The sequence below is a fragment of the Gymnoscopelus microlampas genome, assembly GCF_963454915.1.
Source record: "Gymnoscopelus microlampas genome assembly, chromosome: 5".
Taxonomy (NCBI): Eukaryota; Metazoa; Chordata; class Actinopteri; order Myctophiformes; family Myctophidae; genus Gymnoscopelus; species Gymnoscopelus microlampas.
The window spans coordinates 33,444,595-33,472,572 of NC_139942.1; the positions used below are offsets into that span (position 1 = coordinate 33,444,595).

The window sequence follows — 27,978 nt, forward strand, 5'->3', positions numbered from 1 at the left end:
GAAAATAGACGATCTACAAGTTCACAATATTTATCTGGGGGGGGGGGGTCCCAGTTCAAATTGGATTATTATGGGGGGTCATGGCCTGAAAAGGTTGAGAATCACTGCCTTAGCTGAGAGAGAGATGAAGCAGGGACCCCCCACTACATATTGTATAAAATTGTGTTGCAGATTAAACTTTTTCATAGATTTCATAGATAGCTTCGTAGACTTGTTTGACAGCACTGTCATCAGTGTTGTGTCAATTCATGTTTTTTTGTTTATTTCAGACATTTAACCACTTAAACCCTCGATACTTAGTAAACTTGACCTTTAGCTCTGTACTTGGTTTGCTCCTTTTCCCCTCTACACCAAACTACTTTGCTGACGAGCGTTGTGTGCTTGTAGATCTGCTATTTTCGGCTAATGTTCCCATCAGAATAGGGATGCTAGGGTTCAAGTGGTTAATGTAAAAGAAAGGGGGGCCACACAAAATTTGGCGGCCCCCCTGTAGTAACTCTTGAGGACCCCCTAGGGGTCCCGGACCCCCTGTTGAAGACACGTGTTATACATTATACGTATAACAGGTATATATCTCTGCTGTCCGGCAGGAACCAGCTAACTCCAAAATGTTCATTTTTCACGAAAGGAAAAAAAGTTAAGAGGTTTTGTTCATCGTTGATAAGAACAGCTGAATGGATCTCAAAGCTCACAATGAGGTCGGAGGTAAAAAGGGGGTGGAGCCTGGAGTCAGCTAAACCAGCTAACTCTGGTGGAGTTAGCTGGTTTAGCAGAACATTTGAGGATCCAATGGAGTTAGCTGGTTTTGTCAGAAGTGCTTTTTAATGTTTTTCATTGGTTCAATATTTGTTTTACCAACACACAGACCTAAAGGGTGTTCAATGGCCCTGATTTATGGAAAAATAAGCGTCTAAAAGCGTCAAAATGGAGTTAGCTGGTTTCTGCCGGACAGCAACGATTATTATGTAGAATAGATATGATTAGTGATGGACTTGTGTGGATTAGAATTGGAGCGTTTACAAGTGGCAGTGTAAGCACTTTCAGCAGCAGGCATGTCTGGTGGTAAACGTTTGCCTTGCAAAAGAGTGGCGCAAAACAGAAGTGAAACCAAGATAAGGGGAGATGCTGTGCGGGTTACCTGGTTAATCTGTGAGAATGATCTGGAATGCCTGTGAATTCCTGAAGAGACCTGTAGGGCCTTCATGCCATTACTGCCACCTGCTGGCTATAAACGTATCATGCCCAAGGGTTGAAAATGTTCTAATAGGCAAACTAATCAGTGGTGGGAAAAAGTACTCACATTTTGTACTTAAAGGTAGGGTAAGTGATATTTTTTGGTTGAAACAAAAAGTATTTTGTTAAAAGGTTAAAGCACTATATTCTGATAGTAATCATTGCTATGGAGTGTTTGTTCAGTAACAGGAGTCTCCATGTCTCTCCAGCTCTTTAATAAACAGAAAATACATTTTCCGGTAGGTGTCAAAATCTCAGCCAATCAGGAGAAAGTACCCATTTTTAAGCTTCATTTTTATAGTGTTCTAGTTCCAATTTTGCCTGTTCATTTCTTAGTGTCATCACTTCCAATTTCACTTGTTTAATCTATATCCTGATTGAGGTCTCTATCCTGATTGGATACAATTGGAAATGAAACTGAAACTGAAACGAAAATGCACTTTCTGTTTTATAAAGAGGTGGAGAGACAAGGAGACTCCTTTTACTGACAAACACTCTATAGCAATGAGTACTATCAGAATATAGAGCTATTTAACACTTATTTTAACCAAAGAAAATCACTTACCCTACCTTTAAAAGTATCAATAATGCGATGTAGAAATACTCTGTTACAAGTAAAAGTCCGGTATTCAAAATGTACTTGAGTAAAAGTACAAAAGTATTCGCAGTATACTTTACTTAAATACTGAAAGTAAAAGTACTCATTTTGCAGAATGAATTTCACAAGTTTCCAAATGTATGAAAATGCTTTGAAAATAGCAGATCTACAAGCTCACAACGCGTCGCTTTGCGACACGTTGTGAGCTTGTAGATCGGTTATTTTGGTTAATGTATGTTTTGTAATGATAATCAAAATCTACAAAGTAACTAGTAACTAAAATGTTCAAATAAATGTAGTGGAGTAAAGTACAATATTTGCCTCTGAAATGTTGCCTCTCCTGTCCAGTTTGCAGACCTTTCTGCTGGACGGTAATTGCCTGGGAGAGCTGCCCAGTGAGCTGGGTTCCCTGCAGAGACTGAGCTACCTGGGCCTGTCCTTCAACCAGTTCAGCCACGTGCCACAAGTTCTGGAGAGGTTGGCCGCCATGGAGAAGCTCTGTATGGCTGGCAACAGCTTGGAGACGCTCAGCCTGCAGAGTTTCCGGCTGCTCCGTGTCAAACACATAGACCTAAGGTACGGCAGCTGCTGGCATTCAGCCACATAAAGACCTATAGTCATCATGAGTTAACACCGGCTTGTCTTTTTATATCTCTAGGCCAGTGGTTTTCAAACTTTTTGTGCCCAAGGCACACAAATGGGCATCTCAAAATCTCAAGACACACCGATATTCATACAGTAGGTGTGTCTGTGTCACATCATGATGCTTTGTAAGATTATATATTGGCTATATTTGCAATTTTTGAAAATTTGCAGAAAACAATTTGAGGTTAGGTTACGTTGAGAGTGGTTACAATATTTTTGGGGCGGTGTAACCGCCCCCTATAAGTGAGTTTTGGACACTGACCAATCCTGCACCGTGATTGGCCAATAGTCTACAACGGCACACCCTGGACTCACACCCTTTGGGAACCACTGTCTTGGGCTATGATGCTTCCACTCATAGTCCACTCAATAGACTCTTCATCACTCATTTCATAGTGGTGGTTTACAGGGTTGAGGGATTGACTACATAACAGCATACGCTGGTTCTCAAGACCGCACATGTGTTACAGTTACCAGTCATGCCAAAAAACCATGAACTGTGTGACATGTGTTAAACCCCTCTAATGACCAAAGCCTAAACACTGAGCGGAAGACATAACTGCGACGGCTAAACAACGCTTCGGCACGTAATCAGGAAATCATTGGCCTGCGGTTGTTCCATCAGCTTGTCCCTCCCCAGCTTGGGGAAAGTGCAGGGCCGGTGTGACTTGCAGTATTTGGTAGTTAATACATCACTGCCTCTCCCGTTCGGTGGCGCGGTCAGTCTCGTGCCACTAGCATCACGTTCTCGACATCTAGGAGCAAAGGTCACACTTGGGGAACATGATGTGGTGGTTTTACTTGGGCACAGCATCAGGTTCATCAGGTTTGCTTCCCCCCACCCCCCACCCCACCCCCCCTTGTATTCTTCTGCATTGACAAAAAGACATTAAAATGTGCCATTTGTCAAATATGTCGGCTTGTATCCGTTCATGAGTTGGCTGTATAGGATGATTCATTATGATTATGATTGATTCTTTATTTGTGGAAGAATGGTCCAGTGTACTGTACAGCATGTCTTTGTTATAGACTCCAGACAATTATGTAATTATAAATGACTATTAATCTTTTGTTAATTGCTTATTCGAAACATTCCAGACAGGCAATGTATTATTCTTTACAAAGCAGACAGATCGGACGACCCTCTATTCAATCACATAAAGCGCAAATTCCGTTCATCATCAGTCATCCTCAGCCAAAAGGTATGCTGCCTTCTCTAAAGCAGTGGTTCTCAAACTTTTTCATGTCAAGGACCCCCTAATTGACACTTATTACCCCACGGACCCCCATTTGAAAAGATAAGCCAGGGACCCCAATAAGAGAAGGTTTTTTTTACGGCTCTCTAGCAGTGATTCTCAACAATTTTAATTTCAAGGACCCCCAGTTTGACATGCATTAGGCTATGGACCCCCATTTAATGGCATTTATACCTCTGGGACCCCAATTCACATTGTAAAACCAATGTTAATTTAACTCTGAGTTACAGACCCATAAGGGTCCATTTGGTTCCTATCCATCATTTAGCTGGGGACCCCCTGGAACCCCCTCAAGTACCCCTGGGGGTCCCCGGACCCCACTTTGAGAACCAATGCTCTAAAGGGAAGGCCACAGACCCAGTGGTTCAGTAGTGGTGCAGATGAAGTGATTCTTGTCCTCTATACCCCTGATCTCTCCTTGTCAGATTGAATAAGATCACGTGCATGGTGCCAGACGAGCCTGACCTGCTGAGGCACGTGACCCAGCTCGACGTGAGGGACAACAAGCTGGAGGAGCTGGATGCCTCCGTCTTCCCCCGGCTGGAGACGCTGCACTGCGAGAGGAACCACATCTCCAGCCTCAAGGCCAAGGGCTGCCTGCTCAAGGGCATCTACGCCTCCAACAACGGTGAGTTTGTTGGTTTCGGGCAGAGATTCATCGCGGCATGCTGCACCTGGTACATGTGCGTTCATTGTGTGACCGCACAACAGAATAGCACGGTGGAATGCTGATCTGAAACTATTTTCACCAGGTTTCTGTTGTCGGCACTCGATTGAATCCGTCACAATGAGCTCTCTCTCGTTGTTAGTTTAACCCATTAAGACCGGGAACGCATCCGTGTCATTTTATGATTTTTTTTTGGCCATTCAAAAATAGCAGATATACAAGCTCATAGCTTGTATATCCGAGTGCCACGCTACGAGCTTGTAGATATGCTTTTTTCGAAAAATCGTGAAAACGTGTGCAAATCTTTGAATATATGTATTTTTTAAGCGAACATTTGTAACTCAAATCTTTGCTTCTGTTGGTCCCTGGAACAAAATATTTGACAAATTTCAAAAAATATATATTCAAAGATTTCCACAGATTTTGCCAAAATTGCAGATCTACAAGCTCATAGCGCGTCATTTTTTGAATAGCCAAAGAAATCTGAAAATGCTTTCGCGCTCTTAAAGGGTTAACCCCCCCCGCCCTTCTCTCTCTAAACACCTTCACGAGTCTCCTCTTGCACTCTCATTGACGGCATTCCTCTTCCACAGTGTTCATCATTCCGCCCCAGCGTTTGACTGTGCATTGTGTCTGTGTGCTTTTGTCCTCCACGCACGGCCCCTTTGTCTCCTTCTGTCTGTCCTTGATGTTAGGTTAATGTGTTTGTGTGTCTCCCCCTGCAGTGCTACGAGAGCTGGATGTGAGTCCTGTGCCCTCCAATCTGAGCTACATGGACATCTCCAGGTGAACAATGGCACACACACATACACGCACACACATTAAAAGAAGAAACCAGCTTTATGGCCTGCAAGGCCTTAAAACATAATACGTGTATGTGGACCCTTGTGAGTCCATTTATACCCTTTCTGAGTTAAAACATAATACGTGTATGTGGACCCTTGTGAGTCCATTTATACCCTTTCTGAGTTAAATCCACACTCTGGATATTCACTGTGTGAACAAATTCAACAATCTGAGCGCACCTCGTTGACCTGAGATGCTCATCTGACCTCTTGAGTGACCGTTGAATCATTGAACTAACTTTGACACTTTTGTCATTGCAGGAACCGCATGGAGTCCGTGCCGGACTGGGTGTGCGAGAGTAAGAAGCTGGAAGTTCTGGATATCAGTCACAACCTCATCGATGAGCTCCCCGCCAGGTGAGTCCCTCTCACAGCTAGTGATCATGCACCCAATATTCAGCAACCGAAATGATTCGGCCGAAAATAGAAAGCAAAGGCACTTTCGATGTTCGGCTCAATGAGTGAAAAAGTCAAAAATATTATACCGAAACAGCAATGTCAATGATATAATGCAGCTGGCGCTGCATACGGACGGTCCACCTGCGCTCTCTGCAGAGTGTCTGCCACAAGCATTGCGAGCCCCCCCCCCCCCCCGCTGGCCATGTTTATTTACACTTTGTCATAAGACGGTGTCACACACTGAACATAGCTGATCTACAAGTTCACAACGTGGCACAAGGTGAGCAACAGTTTCCATTTCGTTCCATGTCTCTCTTTCTCTCTCTATTTCCCTCTGCCCCCCCCCCCTCTCTCTCTTTCTCTCTCTCTCTCTCTTTCTCTCCCTGTAAGGGGAATGCCACATTATCTCTCCCTGCCCTTTGCTGGCCTTGTCATATATCCCCCACAGAGCCCCATAAATCACCTCACCTAGCCTATCGTCTAGTCCCATCCCCCCCGCCTTATGTAGCATCTTAGAAGGTCACCGGAGATGCTGTGAATTTCCTCATTGTCTCACCTGTCGCTGATGCTCACCTGTGCTGGCTTTGACCCCCACCCACCCGTCTCTTTGACCCCCACCCACCCATCTCTCAGTCACTGTGAATTCTCTGAGTCCGGCGGTGTTCATTGCGATTGTCTTTATCTTTTTCTCTGTATTTCTCCACCTCTCTCTCTCTCTCTCTCTCTCTCTCTCTCTCTCTCTCTCTCTCTCTCTCTCTCTCTCATATATGTTGGTCCCTTCATTCCCTGCAGATCTAATTTTTTGGCCAGTAAGTGTCAGGATGATGAATCTCAGCTGCAGGCTCAACTAGAGGCGCAGCTATTTCTCTACCCCCCCAACCCTGCCCCCCTCCCCGTGCTATCCTCGCCTGTTGCGACCCAGTTCACTAACAGTCCGCTCTTCAACGAGCCAAATTTCACACATTCACCACACTACTACCCCCCCCCCCCCCTTTTTTCTCTCTATCTCTCTCTCTCTCTCTTGCTCGCTGTCAGCGGCCTGGACGTCTCTTTCCTCCTCCTTAACACACACAAGAGCTGCTGCGCTATAGCGGCTACAGTGACTGCGCGTGCTCTGGCAGTGATGCGTCTCTCTCTCTGTGTTCCTCCATGCTGCAGGTTGCTGTGCAGCAACAGTCTGAGAAAGCTGAGCGCAGGACACAACCACTTGCAGAAGCTGCCTGAAAGGGTGGAGCGCCCTCTGCTGGAGGTGTTAGACGTACAGCACAATCAACTGACGGAGCTGCCTTGCAACCTGTTCCTCAAATCTCATAGGTAATGGGCCGGGCTGAGAGTAGAGATGTAGAGTAGAGATGCATTTGGTCAAATGCACTGTGTCTCTGCATTTGATGTATGTGTTTACCTTGCTTATTGTAAGACGCCCTGGATAAGAGCGTCTGCTAAATGCCTAAATTGTTGTAAATTGTAAATTGGTAGGGCTACAACTTTTGATTATTTTCTTAATAGTAATCGATTATTGTTCTATCGATTACTTTTTTGATTGGTCGAATAATAGAGAAGAGTGTTCTTTTTATATATATCAACAAATCAATTAACCAGCTTGAGGATCTGTTATTTTCAAATTTTTCACTGTTTATTTCTTTCATCTTTTTTTTCTTCTTTTCGCTTATAATGACATGCCCAAAATAGGGTCCAATTATGAACAGATTATTGTATTAAGTGATCAATTATTGTTTTTTTTGTAATAATCGATACGTTTGATCAACTCTTGCACCCCTAGTATTTAGCCACATAATGCACTAACATTTGTACCCTTTCTTCTTTAATATTATATACTGTACTATAATGACATGCTCAAAATAGGGTCCAATTATGAACAGATTATTTGATTAAATGATCAATTATTGATTTTTTGATGATAATGCACTAACATATTTACATAATAAGGAAAACCGACACGAATTATGAAAAAATATTCATGAGTTGTTTTGGCTGGTTAGAGGCAACAAAGAGACAAAACATAAATGGGTGGCTTCTCCTTCTTCCAGCTTGCGGTGCCTGAATGCCTCTGCCAATAAGCTGGAGCACCTGCCTCCATCCAGCCTGTCGGAGGAGAGCCACAGCATCCTCCAGGAGCTGTACCTGACCAACAACCGGCTGACGGACAAGTGTGTTCCCATGCTCACGGGACACACACACCTCCGAGTGCTGCACATGGCCTACAACCATCTTCAGACCTTCCCAGCCAGGTGAGAGGCATGTTGTGGATGCGGACAGATCGGTACACTGGAGAATCCTGAGGGCTCATGTAACTCGGAGAGTGTACGAATGAAACCAAATGTTTACAGACCCATAAGGGTCCATTTGGTTCCTAAAATCCTAAGTATCTTGCAGAAAATAGCAGATCGACAAGCTCACAACGCGTCGCGCTGCGACGCGTTGTGAGCTTGTCAATCGGCTATTTTCAGCAAGAACTTTCCCCCACAATAGGGCATAGCAGTGGCGGCCATTTTCTGGTTCCACTTCAAAATACTCAATGCATTTTTCCCATTGACATTTCCAAAAATATTTATATCAATTCATTTAAGCCTTGAATCAAGCCATCCAGGGTCCTGGTGAATCATGACCATAAAACGTTTGATTCTGTGAAAAAACTTTTTTGAAAACGGCAAAACAAAGGGTACTTATTAAATATAGTATATCATATAATTAATTATAAAATTTAAAAAAAATCACAGAAAAAAATGTTTTATGGTCATGATTCACCAGGATCCTGGATGGCTTGATTCTAGGCTTAAATTAATTATAAATATTTTTTGAAATGTCAATGGGAAAAATGCATTGAGTATTTTGAAGTGGAACCAGAAAATGGCCGCCACTGCTATGCCCTATAACAGAAAACACGAAAGACACTAGTATAGAGCCCTGAGGGGCTCCGCTCATCCATAATGGTGTTTAAGTGGTTAAGGCTAAAAGGATAACACAAAAAAGTCCTGGGCACATGTTTCCATACGTGGTCGATCATTTAGCTGGGGGCCCCTACTGTGTAGAATCTGTGAATGGTGCGTCGTCGACCATGTAAATGCAACATCTCTACATGTTGCATGTCCTTCCTACTCTCTCTCTCTCTGCCCTCAGTTTCCTGTCTCTCGACTGTTTTATCTAAATATAGCAATAAGAACATCTCTGAATGACTCAGTCGTTATTGTACGTCACTCGCTGACTTTGCTACTGTCGACCCACCAATGGACTACACATTTTAACACACCAACCTCTCTCTTGTCTCTCTCTCTCCTTCTCTCTCTCTCTCTCTCAGTAAAATGGCCAAGCTGGAGGAACTGGAGGAGGTGGACCTGAGTGGGAACATGCTGAAGACTGTGCCCACTACCATCATGAACTGCAGGCGCATGCACACGCTCATTGCTCACTCTAACGCCATCGAGGTCTTTCCCGAGGTCATGCAACTCGTGGAGATGAAAGTAAGCCAACGAATGTTGCCAAATCGGGGTGTGTGTGTGTGTGTGTGTGTGTGTGTGTGTGTGTGTGTGTGTGTGTGTGTGTGTGTGTGTGTGTGTGTGTGTGTGTGTGTGTGTGTGTGTGTGTGTGTGTGTGTGCTTAATTGGCACAGTGGCTCAGAGACTCTGCCAGGAGACCAAAAGCCTAATATCTCCTCTTGCCATGGGGGGATTCCCTCTTAGGCTAGTGGTTAAGATTTTTGGCTTCAGTATCCCTTCCCATGTGGGAGAGCCGGGTTCGAATCTCAGGTGTTACACATACAGTACGTTCCTGTGTTTATACTGTACGTATATTTGTCTTATACGTCTATGTTTAGTTCACATCTGAAAATTGTCTATGACCAACATATTAAACCTTTGGCCAGATAAAGGTCCAAAAATAGGTTGTGTTCACCCAGTCAATCAGGAAAGCCAGTCTGATCAAGCAGGACCCCTCTCACCCACTCCACCAATCCTTTCAGTTAATGTTGACCCACTGGCCCCGAAAAAGCATCAACACAATAAAATGGTTTATTCATTTTGCAATAATCTCTCTTAACATATTAACCCCCCCCCCCCCTCCTCTGCTGTCAGTGTGTGGATCTGAGCTGCAATGAACTGAGTGAGATCACCCTGCCGGAGAACCTGCCCCCCAAACTGCAGGAGTTGGACCTGACCGGTAACCCTCGCCTCAGCCTGGAACACAAGACACTGGAGCAGCTGAAGTTAGTTGCATCGCCTTCTAGTCCTTTATTCATGTCTGTCCTTCTCTTTTTTATTGGATGTAACCCACCTGTGTTTCGTTTGAGTTTAATACTACTTTGAAAATTGCTGCCCGGCTCTTGGGTGGCGCAGGGGTAAAGTTCCTGCCCACCACCGTGGAGACTAGGGGTTTGGATCCTCCATAGGGCCCTCTGCGTTTAGACAAATTGGCAGTTGAGTTAGCAGTAACAAGGGACTAGATTAATTGGGGAATAAATGCTGCCCCATGAGGTGCCCTGCTGCCGATTACATTAGATTAAACCCTCTATACTTGGTAAATTTGACCTTTTGTCCATTCCACGCCCCTCTCCCCCACTACACCAAATCTCTTTGTAGAAAATAGCCAATCTACAAGCTCATGCGACGTGGTGTGAGCTTGTAGATCTGTTATTTTCAGTGAATGTTCCGCCAGAATAGGGGTGCAAGGACTTAGGGTTCAAGTGGTTTAATACAACGACCAGGCTTCTAATCCTTTACAAGGACCATGGGTTTCACATGGCTCCCCCTCACTCTACACTGTCTGTCCCATCCCAATAGAACAGAGCATGTATTTGTACTTTGTAAATACCAACCACGTCCCTTTTTCTTTCTAATTCTGTTTCCCAGTAATATCCGCTGTTTCCGCATCGATCCGCCTCCAACCTTTTCGTCCAATGAGGCGTCTGGTGGGCCTGCAGTGTGGAGTCATGGTTACACGGAGGCTTCGGGTGTCAAGAACAAGTGAGTTTCATCCAGTGATGTCATGTTCTAAGTAGAGCTTGACCAATATGTCTCTACTGCATTGGTTCTCAAAGTGGTGAGATACCAGGGGGTCCCCAGCCAAATTAGTTAATAAAGCGTCACAATCATTTTAACCCCTTTATCCATATTTTATACTTTGGCTATTTTTTTTTTAATCTTGAAAATGTGTGCAAATCTTTAAATCTTTTTAGCGGTGCCAACCGCTCTATACGTGGCTTTGACTCGGTGTCTGTGTGTGTGTCTGTGTGTCTGTCTGTGTGTCTGTCTGTGTGTCTGTGTGTCTGTGTGTCTGTGTGTATGAGCCCGGGATGAGCACGGCAAAGAAGCAACACATACAAACACACGCACACGCGCACACACACACACACACACACACACACACACACACGGACTTGGAGATTGCCTATGCCATCTCTCCTCTCATGCATGCTATGGAGTACAAATTTTGGACATGGACTAAAACCACCAATAGGGACAAACTGTAATTACTTAAGCCCCGCCCCCTCTGTCTGCCCATTGGCTGGGCTTTAAACAGCCATTATTCCAGTTTGCAGCATGCTACCAAGTACAAATTTGGTAAGTGGACTCAGACCACCAATAGGGACGAACTGAAATGAGTTAAGCCCCGCCCCAAAGGCACCGCTTCCTTCACACAGGGTGTGATTTTTTTCTAAAAGGCGACATTTTTAACACAAATCTTTGCTTCTGGGGGTCCCTGGCACAACATATTTTCAGATGGGGGTCCGCAGCCATATAGATATTAATTTGAGGGTCCTTGGCACGAAAAAGTTTGAGAACCACTGCTCTACTGTATGTACCTACATATGTATTAGAGCCCGACTAATGTGTCTCTAGTACTCTCTAGTCTGAAGAAAAAAAAAACTTTATTAGAGAAACAGAAAGAGTAAAAAAGTGCACTCACTGTCATGAATATATATCTGACCTACAGTAGCCTACACTTACTGTACACTATACTATCCTGCAGTGGAAACTCACTACTCCAAACGTACTATACTGTATGTGCCACTTGCAGGGGAATGTAGGTCATTATGAGCTAGAGATAAGATTCATTGTGCAGAAAATACTTTTAATATTGCTACATGTTATCATTGTCTTTATACGTTCAGTAGACCATTGGATACTGGATACCAGTGGTTCTCAAAGTGGGGCCTGGGGGTACTCCGGGGTCCTTGAGGGGGTTCCAGTGGATCCCCAGCAGAATTAGTTAATTTTAGCATCAAAAATGGGTTGAATCACTTTAACCCTATTTTATACTTCAGATATTTGAAAATATTTTAAAAAAAAATTAAACTATTTAAAAAAAATGTAGATTTTTGAGAATAATCTTGAAAGATTTTAACAAAACATATATTATGGGGTTGGCTAACACAATATTTTCAAATGGGGGTCCGCAGCCTAATACACATGAATGTGGGTTGGTACAGTACGTGTGACATGAAAATGTTTGAGAACCACTGGACTATACAATCAAATGAGACATAGGCATGTGAGTGTTCCCATGGTTACTACTGTAGCGTGTGGATACATGAGTGTGATCAGTCCGTGGGCAGATGCATGTGAGAAACAAAGTGTGAGGGACACTTCATTGTGTTCAGCTTCTTCTTTTTTTCCTTTTTCTTTTTGTTAGTCAGGTTTTTAGTTCTAGCCCCCACACACAGTGCTCATGAGTGAGTGGCTTAATGGCAACTTGTAAATCATTTAACCCATTAAGACCCGAAAAACGTATGTTGCTATATCAGTGGTTCTCAAACTTTTTCATGTCAAGGACCCCCCTCAATGTATTTGGCTGCCGACTCTCATCTCAAAAGATTTAGTCCAGGGACCCCCAGAAGCAAAGATTTGAGTTAAAACTTTTCGCAAAAAAAATAAAATAAAAGGTTAAAATATTGTATGGAGATGAGAGGATTCTGCCCGACAGCAACAAAATAGTCTTTTAAGTCTTTTTTTTAAAATAGTCTTTTATGACGCTGTGTGTCTCCATGCAGGCTGTGCGTGGCGGCCCTGTCTGTGAACAGTTTCTGCGGCAGCCGGGAGGCTCTGTACGGGGTGTTCGACGGGGACAGGAACGTGGAGGTGCCCTACCTGCTGCAGTGCACCATGAACGACGTGCTGGCCGAAGAGCTGCACAAAACCAAGAGCGAGGAGGAGTACATGACCAACACCTTCCTGGTCATGCAGAGGTAGGTTATGTTCACCTGACCGCACACTCACTTTCACTGGTACTCCAAAAAACGGAGGAACAAGTTGAAACATTTCAGCCCTATTTTATATTTTTCGGTTATTCGAAAATAGCAGATCTACAAGCTCACAATGCTGTGAGCGTGAAGATCTCACAGCAAAATACTGCACACATGCAGTATGTTGTGAAACACATGTGATACATACTGTATGTTGTGTTCATTGAGTATGTATGTTGTTATAAGCATGTACTGTATACATATGTATGTTGTTATTAGCATGTATACATGTATGTCGTAAGCATAAATACGTCATGTGCTGTATGAATAATCTTGAAGGATTTTAACAACACAAATCTTATGGCAGTCCCTGACACGAAATCTTTTGAAATTTCATATCTATCTCAGGTACTTCTATAATAATAGTTAGCAATACTAAATACAGTACTATTTACTTCAGTTAATGCTTAACCCATTCAATCCGGGAACGCATCTGTGTCACTTTAGATTTATTTGGCTATTCAAAAATAGCAGATCTACAAGCTAATAGCTATGAGCTTGTAGATCTGCTATTTTTGAAAAACAATCCTGAAAATGTGTGCAAATCTTTAACTCAAGTCTTCACTTCTGGGGGTCCCTGGAATAAAGTATTTTGAGATGGGGGGGGGGGGGGGCAGGGTCCGTGGACAAATCCTTGACATGAAAAAGGTTTGAGAACCACTGAGATTATAGCATTATAGAGTTAAAAATGTTCGGTTTAAAAAACATACATTCAAAGATTTGCACACATTTTCATGATTTTTCAGCCAAAAATAGCCCAAAGTATGAAATAATGGTTATAGCTATAACACTCTAAAATGACACAGTATGCGTTGCCGGATTGAATGGGTTTAAATGTCATTTCTTTTACCAAAGCGGGGGAATCGATAATCAGAATCGGAATCAATATCCTAACAATACCCGTCCCTATTCATGCTGCATGTGACCAGTGGTGGAAAAAGTACTCAAATTCTTTACTTAAGTAAAAGTACCAATACTGCAATATAAAAATACTCTGTTACAAGTAAAAGTCCAGAATTAAAATTTTACTTGAGTAAAAGTACAAAAGTATTGGCATCAAAATGTACTTAAAGTACCAAAAGTAAAAGTACTAAATATTTGAAAATAGCCGATCTACAAGCTCACAACGCGTCGCGGTGCGACGCGTTGTGAGCTTGTAGATCTGCTATTTTCAAATAGCATAGGTATAAAATAGGGCTAAAGTGGTTAATGCTATGTTTCATTATATCATAATTTATATCTGAAAAGTAACTAGCAACTAAAATGTTCAAGTAAATGTAGTGGAGTAAAAGTACAATATTTGCCTCTGAGATGTAGTGGAGTAAAAGTATTGGAAATTGGAAATACTCAAGTAAAGTACAAATACCTCAAAATTGTACTTAAGTAAATGTACGTAGTTACTTTCCACAACTGCATGTGACTACTACTTACTTTTCCAAAACGGCATCATCACTCTCTGTCCCCTCTGTGCCCACGTCCCTTGTCCTCTGTGACTTCTCCGCCGCCACAGGAAACTGGGAACGGCTGGGCAGAAGCTGGGGGGAGCGGCGGCGCTGTGCCACATCAGGCACGACCCCACCGACCCCGGCGGCTGCTTCACCCTGACGGCCGCCAACGTGGGCAAGTGCCAGGCCATTCTGTGTCGAGACGGCAAGCCACAGGCCCTGTCCCTGCTTCACAACGTAGGACTGGAGGAGGAGTACTGCAGGATCAGACAGCACAAGGCCATCATCACTGAGGTAGAGGTTTGTGTGCGTGCGTGTGTGTGTGTGTGTGTGTGTGTGTGTGTGGTGATGGAAGAAGTACTCATGTTTTACTTAACCCATTGAGACCTGAAGCCGATTCTACATGTCTCCTAAATCTCAACAGTTTTCTGAAAAACGTATGTTTCTATATCAGTGGTGTGCTCAATCTTTTTCATGTCAAGGACCCCCACAATTATATGTATTTGGCCGCGGACCCCCATCAAAATATGTTGTTCCAGAAGCAAAGATTTGAGTTAAAAATGTTCGCTTTAAAAATATATAAATTCAAATATTTGCACACATTTTCACGATTTTTCAAAAATAGCAGATCTACAAGCTCGTAGCGCGGCACTCGGTGCCGCGCTACGAGCTTGTATATCTGCTATTTTTGAATAGCCCAAAGTGTAAAATAATGCTTTTTAGCTCAAATCTAAAAATGACACAGTTCCAGGTCTTAATGGGTTAAGTACAAGTATCAATACTGCAATGTAGAAATACTCTGTTAAAAGTCTGTAATTCCAAATATACTTGACTAAAAGTACAACAGTATTGTCAGAATGTCCCATTTCACAAGTGTTCAAAATGTATACAGATCTTTTAGAAAATACCCGATCTACAAGCTCACAATGCGGTCGTGATTGGCAATTTTCTGCGTTAGGCTAAAACAATGCCAAAAACATTTGACAATGCTTTAGTAAAATCGCTGTCCTAAAATGTCAATGTATAGTATTTCTAATACAATGTGAGCGTGTGTGTGTGTCCTTGCCTGTTGTTGTGCGTGTGAAGAATGCCGACAATGTCGAGGAAGCATACACGAGAGAACGCTATCTACCCAGAACATCAGACAATAGGTTGCTGTCCAAATATTTACGGAGCTTGCCATTTATTGACCGTGATCCTTTTCAACACAAATATTTATGTAGAAATGCGCTATTATGGGTTCATTGCATTCCCCCATGTGTGCATGCATGCTCACGCCGCCTTTCCTTTTCTCCTGCAGGACAACAAGGTGAACGGAGTGACCGACTCCACACGAATCATGGGCTACTCCTTCCTGTACCCTTCAGTCCTCCCCCGTCCCTACGTGCAGACGGTCACCCTCACCCCACAGGACGAGTTCTTCATCCTGGGCAGCCGGGGACTGTGGGACACCATGTCACCCACCGAGGCCGTCGAGGCCGTCCGGAACGTCCCCGACGGCCTGGCCGCCGCCAAGAAGCTGTGTACGCTGGCCCAGGGCTACGGCTGCACGGACAGCCTCAGCGCCGTGGTGGTCCAGCTCAGTGTGAGCGAGGACTGCTGCTCCTGCTGCTGCTCCGAGCCCCCCCAGCCACCCCCCAGCCCCGGCCTGGGCTCCTACCCCTCCTCGGCTTCTGCCATCAAGGAGCGCCCCCTCGGGGCCCCCGACGGCTCCCTGCCCGTGCCCCCCTCCTCCTGCAGCGAGATCAGCAGCGAGATCAGCACCAGCGAGATGAGCAGCGAGGTGGGCTCCACCGCCTCGTCCGACGAGCCCCCGCAGAGCTCCCTGGTGCTGCTGCACGAGCAGCCCCACCACCAGCACCTCCACCTGCACCACCAGGCCCCCGCCTTGTCCGCCCTGCACCAGCAGGCCCACGCCAACAGCACGCAGCCCTGCCAGTACCCTTACGCGGGCTCGGAGCTGCCCTCTGCCCGCAGTTGCTGCGCCCTCCACCCGGCCTGCCTGACGGGCTCCTTTCAGAGACAGCTGTCCAGCGCCACCTTCTCCAGCGCCCTGTCTGACAACGGGCTGGACAGCGAGGACGAGGAACCCATCGCCGGGGTTTTCTCCAACGGGAGCCGGGTGGAGGTAGAGGCGGACATCCACTGCATCAGGGCACGGCTGGAGTCCTCGGCCTCCTCATCGTCCCAAGCGCCATCATCATCATCATTATCCTCTGCCCCGGATCGCACCCTTCTGCCACCGCCTCCACCACCTCCCCCTCCCCCGCCCTGCACCCCCGAACCCCCGGAGGAGGCTGTCGACATGAGCCCGGGGGAGGCCGAGGGCCTTGCAGAGCGCGAGGAGCCATGGCCGGGCGGTGGAGCTGGCGGCGGGGAAGGGGGGAAGGCGGCGGGGGGGAAGAGGAGGGGGAACGGGTCGGTGGCGCCGCAAGAAAAGAGCCACAACCTCATCGAGGTGGCGGCCGACGCGCCCTCCAAGAAGCCCGGGGGTTATTTCACGGCGCCGGCACAGCCCGACCCGGACGACCAGTTCATCATCCCCCCCGAGCTGGAGGAGGAGGTGAAGGAGATCATGAAGCAACATCAGCAGAAACAGCAGAAGCCTCCCGGCGCCGAGCAGCCCACAGACTATTATGACACGCCCCTCTGAAGGCGCGCGCTGCAGCCACGCACAACACCACTACCATCAACTGTACCACTCTGATTTCTGCAGTATGCGGACACAAACGGACACGATTCCTCCACGGGTCCATTTAAAACGACAGAGAAAAATATATGTCTGGTCCTATTCTAGACTGTCCACAGCCTTCCAGCACTCTTAACGACCTCGTCACTGGAGTGCCACCATGCGTCGAAACCTGCTCCGTAAACCTGTTTGTTTTTTGTTTTCTCCTCCCAAACTACTTCTAAGCTAGAGCAAGCAAATGAGCCCTTTAATGATACCCCAAACCCCCTGGAGTGTTCTTTGGACACACCTAGAGTCCAAGGTGACACCCTTCTCACAGACTGGAACGTTTTTTATTTTCATTTTGTAGACCACCAACCAACTGAGTATGTAATCAACACTAGTCTCTCTGCAATAGTGTTAAGCCTGATTTATGCTTTGTTGTACACTCGTGCCGCGTGCCGAAAATAGCTGATCTACAAGCTCACAATGCGTCACAATGCTGCACATTGTCAGCTTGTAGATCGGCTATTTTCGGCACACGACGCCATCGTACAACGGAGTATACATTAAGCATTAGCCTGCCACAACACCTGTTAATATGGAAAATGATTCCATGATTTGTTAAGTAGTTTTATTGTTTGTTTTTTTAAAGAACTTATCATATCTTTTAATGTGAAGAAAGTTGCTGAGAGAACTTTTTAAAAACAGAGTCACATAATCTTTTTATTATCTATGAACTGTTGAATGGTACACGCCAGTAATACCACGCTTAACTGTTGTAGATAGGGCACTTAAAAAAATACTGTATTTCTTCAGTAAAATCATGGCTATTGGCCTATAAAACAGCATAGACATTTTTTGTAGAAATTTTAAAGACTAACTCCTAGGAGTTGCATACTGTACTCTTTATGGTGACTTAGTCACTTTTACTAATCTTCTCTGAGAGAAATGGTGATTTTTGTTTTGTTTTCCAATGATTGTAAATAAGAGAAATGTTATATACTGAGGCTTTTAAAGGAACTGTGTACACCTGTATGTCGGTGAATGGTTTTAGTGGTAGGGAGAGTGCGTGGTTCACTTGGAGTTTCGCTGTTGTGGAGATGTCACCCTCCTTTATCTTACACTGTAGACACACAAATACTCTCTCACACACGCACACACATGCTGTACACACACACACACACACACACACACCCGCAGTTCAGACACCGAAACATTACACACAACGGTATAATTATTACTAATGTAGTATGGCTCGCTACCCTTTTTGTCCAGTTGTGATGTCCTGTAGTCATAACTATATCCAATGTACATTCACACGCAGAGACTGTCGCATGCAACCTCGCATGCACATGCACACGCGCACACTGAAATGTGTATGTGCAACACATGCAAACACAAACACAATATTTGAGTCCCACCTCCCTCCTACAGTAACTGTTCTCACCGGCATGACTGTGTCAAGTTCAGTAATACAAACAAAGTATATTCACATGGAAAGCAAACAACACAGATGTTCCTGTCTTTGGTATAATAAATCTTAAATTTGTGAATATAAACTTATGCTGTCCTTGTTATTCATGATGACATCCCAAACATTGTTTAGAGACTTGCATGTAAAGTTTAAACCATACCTGCCAACTCTCCTGTTTTCACCAGGAGACCCCTGTTATTTGACCATTTCTCCTGGACAACTCCTGTTCTTCCATTTCTCCTATTTTGGGCGATTCCACCCACAGTGTGACCCCTCACTGATATGCAGCTACGGCCATTCATGTTAATTTGCTAGTTCCTTGAGTTTTTGATATAAATCATAATGGCAGTATTTGATTATTCTTTTTGTTGGAAGGTGTGAGTGGGCTCTATCTCTCTCTCTCTCTCTTTGATTCTGGCACACACACTGAGAGAATGGGAATGTTACTCTTTTACTGTTGCTTTATGTATATTATGTCTGGATAAACTCCAGACATAATGGAGCCTTTTGCAAAGGCTAAAATGTCATTTAGATAGCATGTTATGTAAGCAGATGCCAGGTCATTTGTAGACCAGCCGCCTATTACACGAAAGGAGAATTAAATAAGCCTGGATTTAAGTCAAATCCAGGTTTGACAAAGTCTGGTCCGTACCAAGGGGCAAGGCTTGGATATTTACGATGAGGCCAACACGGAAGCTTATGAATGGCCAGAGTGGCGCTGTTTTACCCTGCGCCGACCTGAAGTGTCAGAAAGAATTTATTTTAGCGCAAGTGAATGGGTTTTTGACAAACTTTAGACTAGATTTTCTTACCGTAATAAAAATTGTCATAAATTCTATATGCTTCCAGTCGCTAGTTTAAAGTCTCCTTTCAATCATCATGATATGCGTTTTGCTAAATTATGGTCCCATTTATTCTAAAATTGACGATAAAGTAGGCTATGCTCCAGGAGGGGCGGGATGATTTGATTGACAACCTACACAACCAATAGCATTCATTCCCCGCCCCCGCTCTTGATTGACAAGCTACCCAACCAATAGCATTTTTGGGGGTGTTTTCCGGTTCGCTGGTCACGTGTCTGGTCTCAACCAATAGCGTTTGAGTTCCGGCGTGGCCAACTGTATATATTAACGATGGAGGAATGCATGTTCCTGAACTATCGGCTTCATTTTCGTTCTGTAGAAAGCAGGGGAGTGGCTTTGTCCATTCTTTTTTACAGTCTATGCTCCGTACAGCCTGGTTTATTCCGTTCCATGAACGCCAAGCCAGGCTGAAACAACAACAACTGACTACAAAACTGAAAAACGTTAATAAAAACAATATGCAAGTATAATCAATCAATCAATTCTTCAGCAGTGGTCTCTTCATGTTGTAGTTTAGTAATGAATGGCTCAAGCTGCTCTCAGCGCCCCTTTTATGCCAGGTGAGTACAGGTGATGGCCCAGACCCCAACCCCTGGCACTCCTGGTACCCCATGAAGACAAAGGCTACATTTGCATCACTACATAGGCGAGGGTCGCTGTGCTGAATGGATACGGTGGTGATTAGCTGCCTGCCCGCGTGAATGGACGAGGAGGCAGGCTAATGGTCCGACGGCCACTATTCTGTTTTTTTTTTTTTCACTGCCTGTTTTTCAGTCTCAAGAGTCTTGACGCTTGGGTCCTGGCTCCCGGGGAGACATCAAATTTGAGTCCCAAGACTCAAGACCCCGAAATGAGGTTCCACAATCCACAGCGTCGCATGCAGGCAAGTGACGACACAAGCGAAAATTGGTCACTATGCATGATTATTACATTTTCCCGCACATCGTATCCAAACAGTAAAGGTAGTCCAGATGTTTTACATTTTAGCGGCCAAGAAAATGTTACCGACACGTTGAAACAAGCGTTTAAATCGCTTATTTAGTCAGCCTGTGCCATGTTTTCCCAATGCAATCTTACTGGAGCAGTACAGCGCATGCAGACGGGGGTTGACTGGCCACAGGCTGACTAAAAAAGCGAGTTTAAACGCTTGTTTCAAGTTGAACCTGTCATTGAAAATGACTTGGACGATAAAATATAAAATCTGAGAGAAGGGGGGCTGACCTTTACCTTTGTGCGGAAAAAGGTAAGAATAATGCATAGCCGGCAATAGACATTTAAAGGGAAACGAGTACAGGCTACTAATCCTACATACTTACTGCTAGTAACCCCATTCATACTTTAAAATGTTCATCTTACTGTGGACATGTTTGCCTGAAAAGGAATCTTTGAAATGTTTAATAGTTTTAGAATTGTACTCCTTTAAAAGTTCAGAGATTTAGAATGGAGGTCGATGGACGAATTTGGGACCTCAAAAAAACACTTTCACCTAGAAACTCCATTCACAGTTCAAAAAATTCCACCTTACTGTGGACATGCATGCTTGAGAGTTTTTTCTTTGAAATCATTTGTAGTTTTGGAGATATTTAACTTTAAGCGCCCAATGCATTGTCAATGCGGCCAATGGACATTTAAAGGCAGGCTCACAACTACATACTTACGCCTAGTAACCTCAATCATACTTTAAAATGTTCATCTTACTGTGGACATGTTTGCCTGAAAAGGAATCTTTGAAATGTTTAATAGTTTTAGAATTGTACTCCTTTAAAAGTTCAGAGATTTATAATGGAGGTCGATGGACGATCTTGGGACCTCAAAAAAACACTTTCACCTAGAAACTCCATTCAGAGTTCAAAAATTCCACCTTACTGTGGACATGCATGCTTGAGAGTTTCTCTTTGAAATCATTTGTAGTTTTGGAGATATTTAACTTTAAGCCTACAATGCATTGTCAATGCGGCCAATGGACATTTAAAGGCAGGCTTATAACTACATACTTACGCCTAGTAACCTCAATTATACTTTAAAATGTTCATCTTATGTGGAATTTAGAGTTGATTGGTAGTACTTTGTAGTGACTTTTTTTGGTCCCTAACATTCATCGAGCTCTGGACATTGTCATTTTTTTTTCACCATTGTGTCACTACCGAAACGAAAGTTTGTCACTACCGAAACGAAAGTTAAATCCGAAAAAATCACTAAGTGTGGAGGCCAAAATCGTCCCCCCAAAAACCTGTTAGGAGTACGTTTCAGGCAATTTAGAGTTGATTGGTAGTACTTTGTAGTGACTTTTTTTGGTCCCTAACATTCATCGAGCTCTGGACTTAGTAAAAAAATGGGTAGCACTTTACAATAATGACCCGTTATAAAGCATTTATAAACGTTTATAAGTAGTTTGTAGACTATTAACAAATCATTAACAACCTGTTTGTTGACATTTGTAAATGATTACTAAAACCTTTATAACTACAGTTACAAATCATTTGTAAAGTATTAGTAAGTAGTGAACTATTCATGAATAAGCCATTTATATACATCTGTAAAAGATTATTAAATCATTTGTAACGACCCATTCTAAAGCATTTATAAACGTTTATAAGCAGTTTGTAGACTATTAACAAATCATTAACAACCTGTTTATTGACATTCGTAAATGATTACTAAAACCTTTATAACTACGGTTACAAATCATCTATAAAGGTATTAGTAACTATTCATGAATAAGCCATGTATAATACATCTGTAAATGATTATTAAATCATTTGTAACTGATGTTACATAATATATACAAGCTATTGGTAGCTTGTTCATGTTTAACATATGCTTTGTTAAACATTCCTAAAGTATCTATAAATCCTTAGTACATGTTATTATGTGCCCTAGAGTAAAGTGAAGACAGTTCATCATTTACAACTGTCTGTTAATGTGTTTGTTCATGTTTAACATGCTTTGTAAAACATTCCTAAAATATCTATAAATCCTTTGTACATGTTATTATGTGCCCTACAGTAAAGTGAAGACAGTTCATCATTTATGACTGTCTGTTAATGTGGACTTTCTCCTTACCTGTTGCAAACTACCTGGCTTTCATGAATGCAGACACCAAACAATTACTAGAATTATCATTCATGTTAAGCAAATGATGCGTAAGACATTCGTAAAGAGTATGTAAACCATTTGCAGACGTTATCATGAGCCTGAGCCTAGTTGCTTCTTTTGGGCTTGTTTTCATAGACCTGTCCGCTTGTTTCTTTTGCAAAATCTGGCAACACACTGATTACCTGCATTACACCTGCAGTAGCCTACTAGGGAGGAAGTGAACAGTGATGCAGTTGCAGACTGGACAGAAATATGTCTAATTCATGTTTTATGTGCTTTAACTGTCTTGTTGCAGGTGATCGAGGTAACATAAAATGGCTAATCTTACACACATGAAGTAGCATTATGACTAGGGGGTATTTTGATGGTGGCTGTTTGTATCCACAATGTTTGTTTTGATGTGTAGGCTAGTAATGTCCTCCAAGCTTAGCAGCTAAAGCTAACTTGCACTGGGAGGTGGTGACTGCAGAGGCTCCAAGCCGCTACTCTGTGATTCTGTTGTGATTAATTTCTTTGTTTAAATGTCAGTGTGTGTGCTGTGGCCAAGAGTTGCTACATTTTATATCTTAATAAATTGTTGTATACTTGTATACTATATAACGTTACTTTTGCCACTTTTTGATGTCACATGTTTTACTAATCACTGTTAAACATGAAATAATAATGCATAGTCTTCACTTTACAACAAGGCCCATGATAACGTTAGCAAATGGTCAACACACTCTTTACGAATGTCTTACGAATCATATATTAAACATGAAAGATAATTCTAGTAATTGTTTGGCATCTGCATTCATGAAAGCCGGGTAGTTTGCAACAGGTAAGGAGAAAGTCACATTAACAGACAGTTGTAAATGATGAACTGTCTTCACTTTACTATAGGGCACATAATAACATGTACTAAGGATTTATAGATATTTTACTCTACTCAGAGTCATAAGTTTACAAAATGTACTAAAGTACAGTGAACATCTGTGCGGTTTGTCTTCATCACTGAAAATAACGTACATGTAAACTGATATAAAACTGCTGTCATGTGCAGTTGGGGTGAAGAAACACAACCATTTCACTCCTAATAATACCTATTTGATTTGACATCCTGACTTGCTGCTGTAGCGGAGGCTTGAACCTGTTACCTGCGGCTCACTAGTCAGTGACTCTATCCATTCACCTACAGCTGTTTCCTTGGAATCTGTGGTTCTGAAACGTTTTGTTGTCAACCCCCCAAATTGACATGTATTTGGGCAGTGGACCCCAATGTGAAAAGATGTAGTGTCAGGGCCCCCCATGAAAAAGATTTATATTTATGCTGTAACACATTTTTTTGAAGTTATTTGTCTTGTTTGTTGTTCAAGCCAAAGCACCAGGAAGGCTGTACTTGTCAGCCCTCTGTTAGCTCAATGGGTTGAGACGCAGTATTCATGATCCAGAGGCCATGAGTTCAAATCCCATTGATGTCTTTCCTATGATTCTTGCCTTTGCAGACTGGCTTCCAGAAGATCAACTGAAAACTACCAGGAAGGCTATATTTGTCATCCAACTGTTAGCTCAATGGGTTGAGACGCAGTATACATGATCCAGAGGCCATGAGTTCAAATCCCATTGATGTCTTTCCTATGATTCTTTCCTTTGCAGACTGGCTTCCAGAAGATCAACTAAAAACTACCAGGAAGGCTGTACTTGTCAGCCATCTGTTAGCTCAATGGGTTGAGACGCAGTATTCATGATCCAGAGGCCATGGGTTCAAATCCCATTGATGTCTTTCCTATGATTCTTTCCTTGAGTGGGTTCGATTCCCACTCCGAGTCATGTGTCCCCGGTAACTTGGGGCAACGGATAAATTGACTGATATCCTTCGTGATGCTTCCCTTTGCTGAATAACTTCTAGAAAAACAAGTTAAAACCACCAGGAAACCTGTAACTCTCAGCCAACAGCATAGCTCAACTGGTAGAGCGTCTGTCCAATGACTTGACTTGACTTGAGTGGGTTCGATTCCCACTTGAGTCAAGTGTCCCCGGTAACTTGGGGCAACGGATAAATTGACTGATATCCTTAGTGATGCTTCCCTTTGCAGACTAACTTCTAGAAAAACAAGTTAAAACCACCAGGAAACCTGTAACTCTCAGCCTACAGCATAGCTCAACTGGTAGAGCGTCTGTCCAATAACATGACTTGACTTGACTTGAGTGGGTTAGATTCCCACTCGAGTCAAGTGTCCCCGGGTATCTTGGGGCAACGGATAAATTGACTGATATCCTTAGTGATGCTTCCCTTTGCAGACTAACTTCTACAAAACAAGTTAAAACCACCAGGAAACCTGTAACTCTCAGCCAACAGCATAGCTCGACTGGTAGAGCGTTCGTCCAATAACATGACTTGACTTGACTTGAGTGGGTTCGATTCCCACTCGAGTCAAGTGTCCCAGGTAACTTAGGGCAACGGTCAATTTATCCCTCTCAAGTCAAGTCAAGTCATGTTATTGGACAGACGCTCTACCAGTTGAGCTATGCTGTAGGCTGAGAGTTACAGGTTTCCTGGTGGTTTTAACTTGTTTTTCTAGAAGTTAGTCTGCAAAGGGAAGCATCACTAAGGATATCAGTCAATTTATCCGTTGCCCCAAGTTACCGGGGACACTTGACTCAAGTGGGAATCGAACCCACTCAAGTCAAGTCAAGTCATGTTATTGGACAGACGCTCTACCAGTTGAGCTATGCTGTTGGCTGAGAGTTACAGGTTTCCTGGTGGTTTTAACTTGTTTTTCTAGAAGTTATTCAGCAAAGGGAAACATCACGAAGGATATCAGTCAATTTATCCGTTGCCCCAAGTTACCGGGGACACATGACTCGGAGTGGGAATCGAACCCACTCAAGGAAAGAATCATAGGAAAGACATCAATGGGATTTGAACCCATGGCCTCTGGATCATGAATACTGCGTCTCAACCCATTGAGCTAACAGATGGCTGACAAGTACAGCCTTCCTGGTAGTTTTTAGTTGATCTTCTGGAAGCCAGTCTGCAAAGGAAAGAATCATAGGAAAGACATCAATGGGATTTGAACTCATGGCCTCTGGATCATGTATACTGCGTCTCAACCCATTGAGCTAACAGTTGGATGACAAATATAGCCTTCCTGGTAGTTTTCAGTTGATCTTCTGGAAGCCAGTCTGCAAAGGAAAGAATCATAGGAAAGACATCAATGGGATTTGAACTCATGGCCTCTGGATCATGAATACTGCGTCTCAACCCATTGAGCTAACAGATGGCTGACAAGTACAGCCTTCCTGGTGCTTTGACTTGAACAACAAACAAGACAAATAACTTTAAAAAAATGTGTTACAGCATAAATATAAATCTTTTTCATGGGGGGCCCTGACACTACATCTTTTCACATTGGGGTCCACTGCCCAAATACATGTCAATTTGGGGGGTTGACAACAAAGCCCTCAGAACCACAGATTCCAAGGAAACAGCTGTAGGTGAATGGATAGAGTCACTGACTAGTGAGCCGCAGGTAACAGGTTCAAGCCTCAGCTACAGCAGCAAGTCAGGATGTCAAATCAAATAGGTATTATTAGGAGTGAAATGGTTGTGTTTCTTCACCCCAACTGCACATGACAGCAGTTTTATATCAGTTTACATGTACGTTATTTTCAGTGATGAAGACAAACCGCACAGACGTTCACTGTACTTTAGTACATTTTGTAAACTTATGACTCTGAGTAGAGTAAAATATCTATAAATCCTTAGTACATGTTATTATGTGCCCTATAGTAAAGTGAAGACAGTTCATCATTTACAACTGTCTGTTAATGTGACTTTCTCCTTACCTGTTGCAAACTACCCGGCTTTCATGAATGCAGATGCCAAACAATTACTAGAATTATCTTTCATGTTTAATATATGATTCGTAAGACATTCGTAAGGAGTGTGTTGACCATTTGCTAACGTTATCATGGGCCTTGTTGTAAAGTGAAGACTATGCATTATTATTTCATGTTTAACAGTGATTAGTAAAACATGTGACATCAAAAAGTGGCAAAAGTAACGTTATATAGTATACAAGTATACAACAATTTATTAAGATATAAAATGTAGCAACTCTTGGCCACAGCACACACACTGACATTTAAACAAAGAAATTAATCACAACAGAATCACAGAGTAGCGGCTTGGAGCCTCTGCAGTCACCACCTCCCAGTGCAAGTTAGCTTTAGCTGCTAAGCTTGGAGGACATTACTAGCCTACACATCAAAACAAACATTGTGGATACAAACAGCCACCATCAAAATACCCCCTAGTCATAATGCTACTTCATGTGTGTAAGATTAGCCATTTTATGTTACCTCGATCACCTGCAACAAGACAGTTAAAGCACATAAAACATGAATTAGACATATTTCTGTCCAGTCTGCAACTGCATCACTGTTCACTTCCTCCCTAGTAGGCTACTGCAGGTGTAATGCAGGTAATCAGTGTGTTGCCAGATTTTGCAAAAGAAACAAGCGGACAGGTCTATGAAAACAAGCCCAAAAGAAGCAACTAGGCTCAGGCTCATGATAACGTCTGCAAATGGTTTACATACTCTTTACGAATGTCTTACGCATCATTTGCTTAACATGAATGATAATTCTAGTAATTGTTTGGTGTCTGCATTCATGAAAGCCAGGTAGTTTGCAACAGGTAAGGAGAAAGTCCACATTAACAGACAGTCATAAATGATGAACTGTCTTCACTTTACTGTAGGGCACATAATAACATGTACAAAGGATTTATAGATATTTTAGGAATGTTTTACAAAGCATGTTAAACATGAACAAACACATTAACAGACAGTTGTAAATGATGAACTGTCTTCACTTTACTCTAGGGCACATAATAACATGTACTAAGGATTTATAGATACTTTAGGAATGTTTAACAAAGCATATGTTAAACATGAACAAGCTACCAATAGCTTGTATATATTATGTAACATCAGTTACAAATGATTTAATAATCATTTACAGATGTATTATACATGGCTTATTCATGAATAGTTACTAATACCTTTATAGATGATTTGTAACCGTAGTTATAAAGGTTTTAGTAATCATTTACGAATGTCAATAAACAGGTTGTTAATGATTTGTTAATAGTCTACAAACTGCTTATAAACGTTTATAAATGCTTTAGAATGGGTCGTTACAAATGATTTAATAATCTTTTACAGATGTATATAAATGGCTTATTCATGAATAGTTCACTACTTACTAATACTTTACAAATGATTTGTAACTGTAGTTATGAAGGTTTTAGTAATCATTTACAAATGTCAACAAACAGGTTGTTAATGATTTGTTAATAGTCTACAAACTACTTATAAACGTTTATAAATGCTTTATAACGGGTCATTATTGTAAAGTGCTACCAAAAAATGTTTTCACCATTGTGTCACTACCGAAACGAAAGTTTGTCACTACCGAAACGAAAGTTAAATCTGAAAAAATTACTAAATGTGGAGGCCAAAATCGTCCCCCCAAAAACCTGTTAG

At 42.8% G+C, this 27,978-nt stretch overlaps 1 protein-coding gene across 1 annotated transcript in view; it reads left to right on the forward strand.

The window, feature by feature from the left end:
* The window catches only part of phlpp1 (PH domain and leucine rich repeat protein phosphatase 1), a 76,902-nt gene extending 58,370 nt beyond the window's left edge, over nt 1-18,532 (forward strand). Inside the window, exons 6-17 of the mRNA XM_084058661.1 lie at nt 2,180-2,407; nt 4,158-4,360; nt 5,125-5,185; nt 5,506-5,601; nt 6,802-6,957; nt 7,692-7,892; nt 8,960-9,122; nt 9,732-9,862; nt 10,506-10,619; nt 12,647-12,841; nt 14,409-14,637; nt 15,644-18,532. Of these exons, the coding sequence (XP_083914787.1) occupies nt 2,180-2,407; nt 4,158-4,360; nt 5,125-5,185; nt 5,506-5,601; nt 6,802-6,957; nt 7,692-7,892; nt 8,960-9,122; nt 9,732-9,862; nt 10,506-10,619; nt 12,647-12,841; nt 14,409-14,637; nt 15,644-16,996 (3,130 nt within the window). The 3' untranslated portion in view covers nt 16,997-18,532. The remainder of the gene's footprint in view (nt 1-2,179; nt 2,408-4,157; nt 4,361-5,124; nt 5,186-5,505; nt 5,602-6,801; nt 6,958-7,691; nt 7,893-8,959; nt 9,123-9,731; nt 9,863-10,505; nt 10,620-12,646; nt 12,842-14,408; nt 14,638-15,643) is intronic.
* The last annotated feature ends 9,446 nt before the right edge of the window (nt 18,533-27,978 follow it).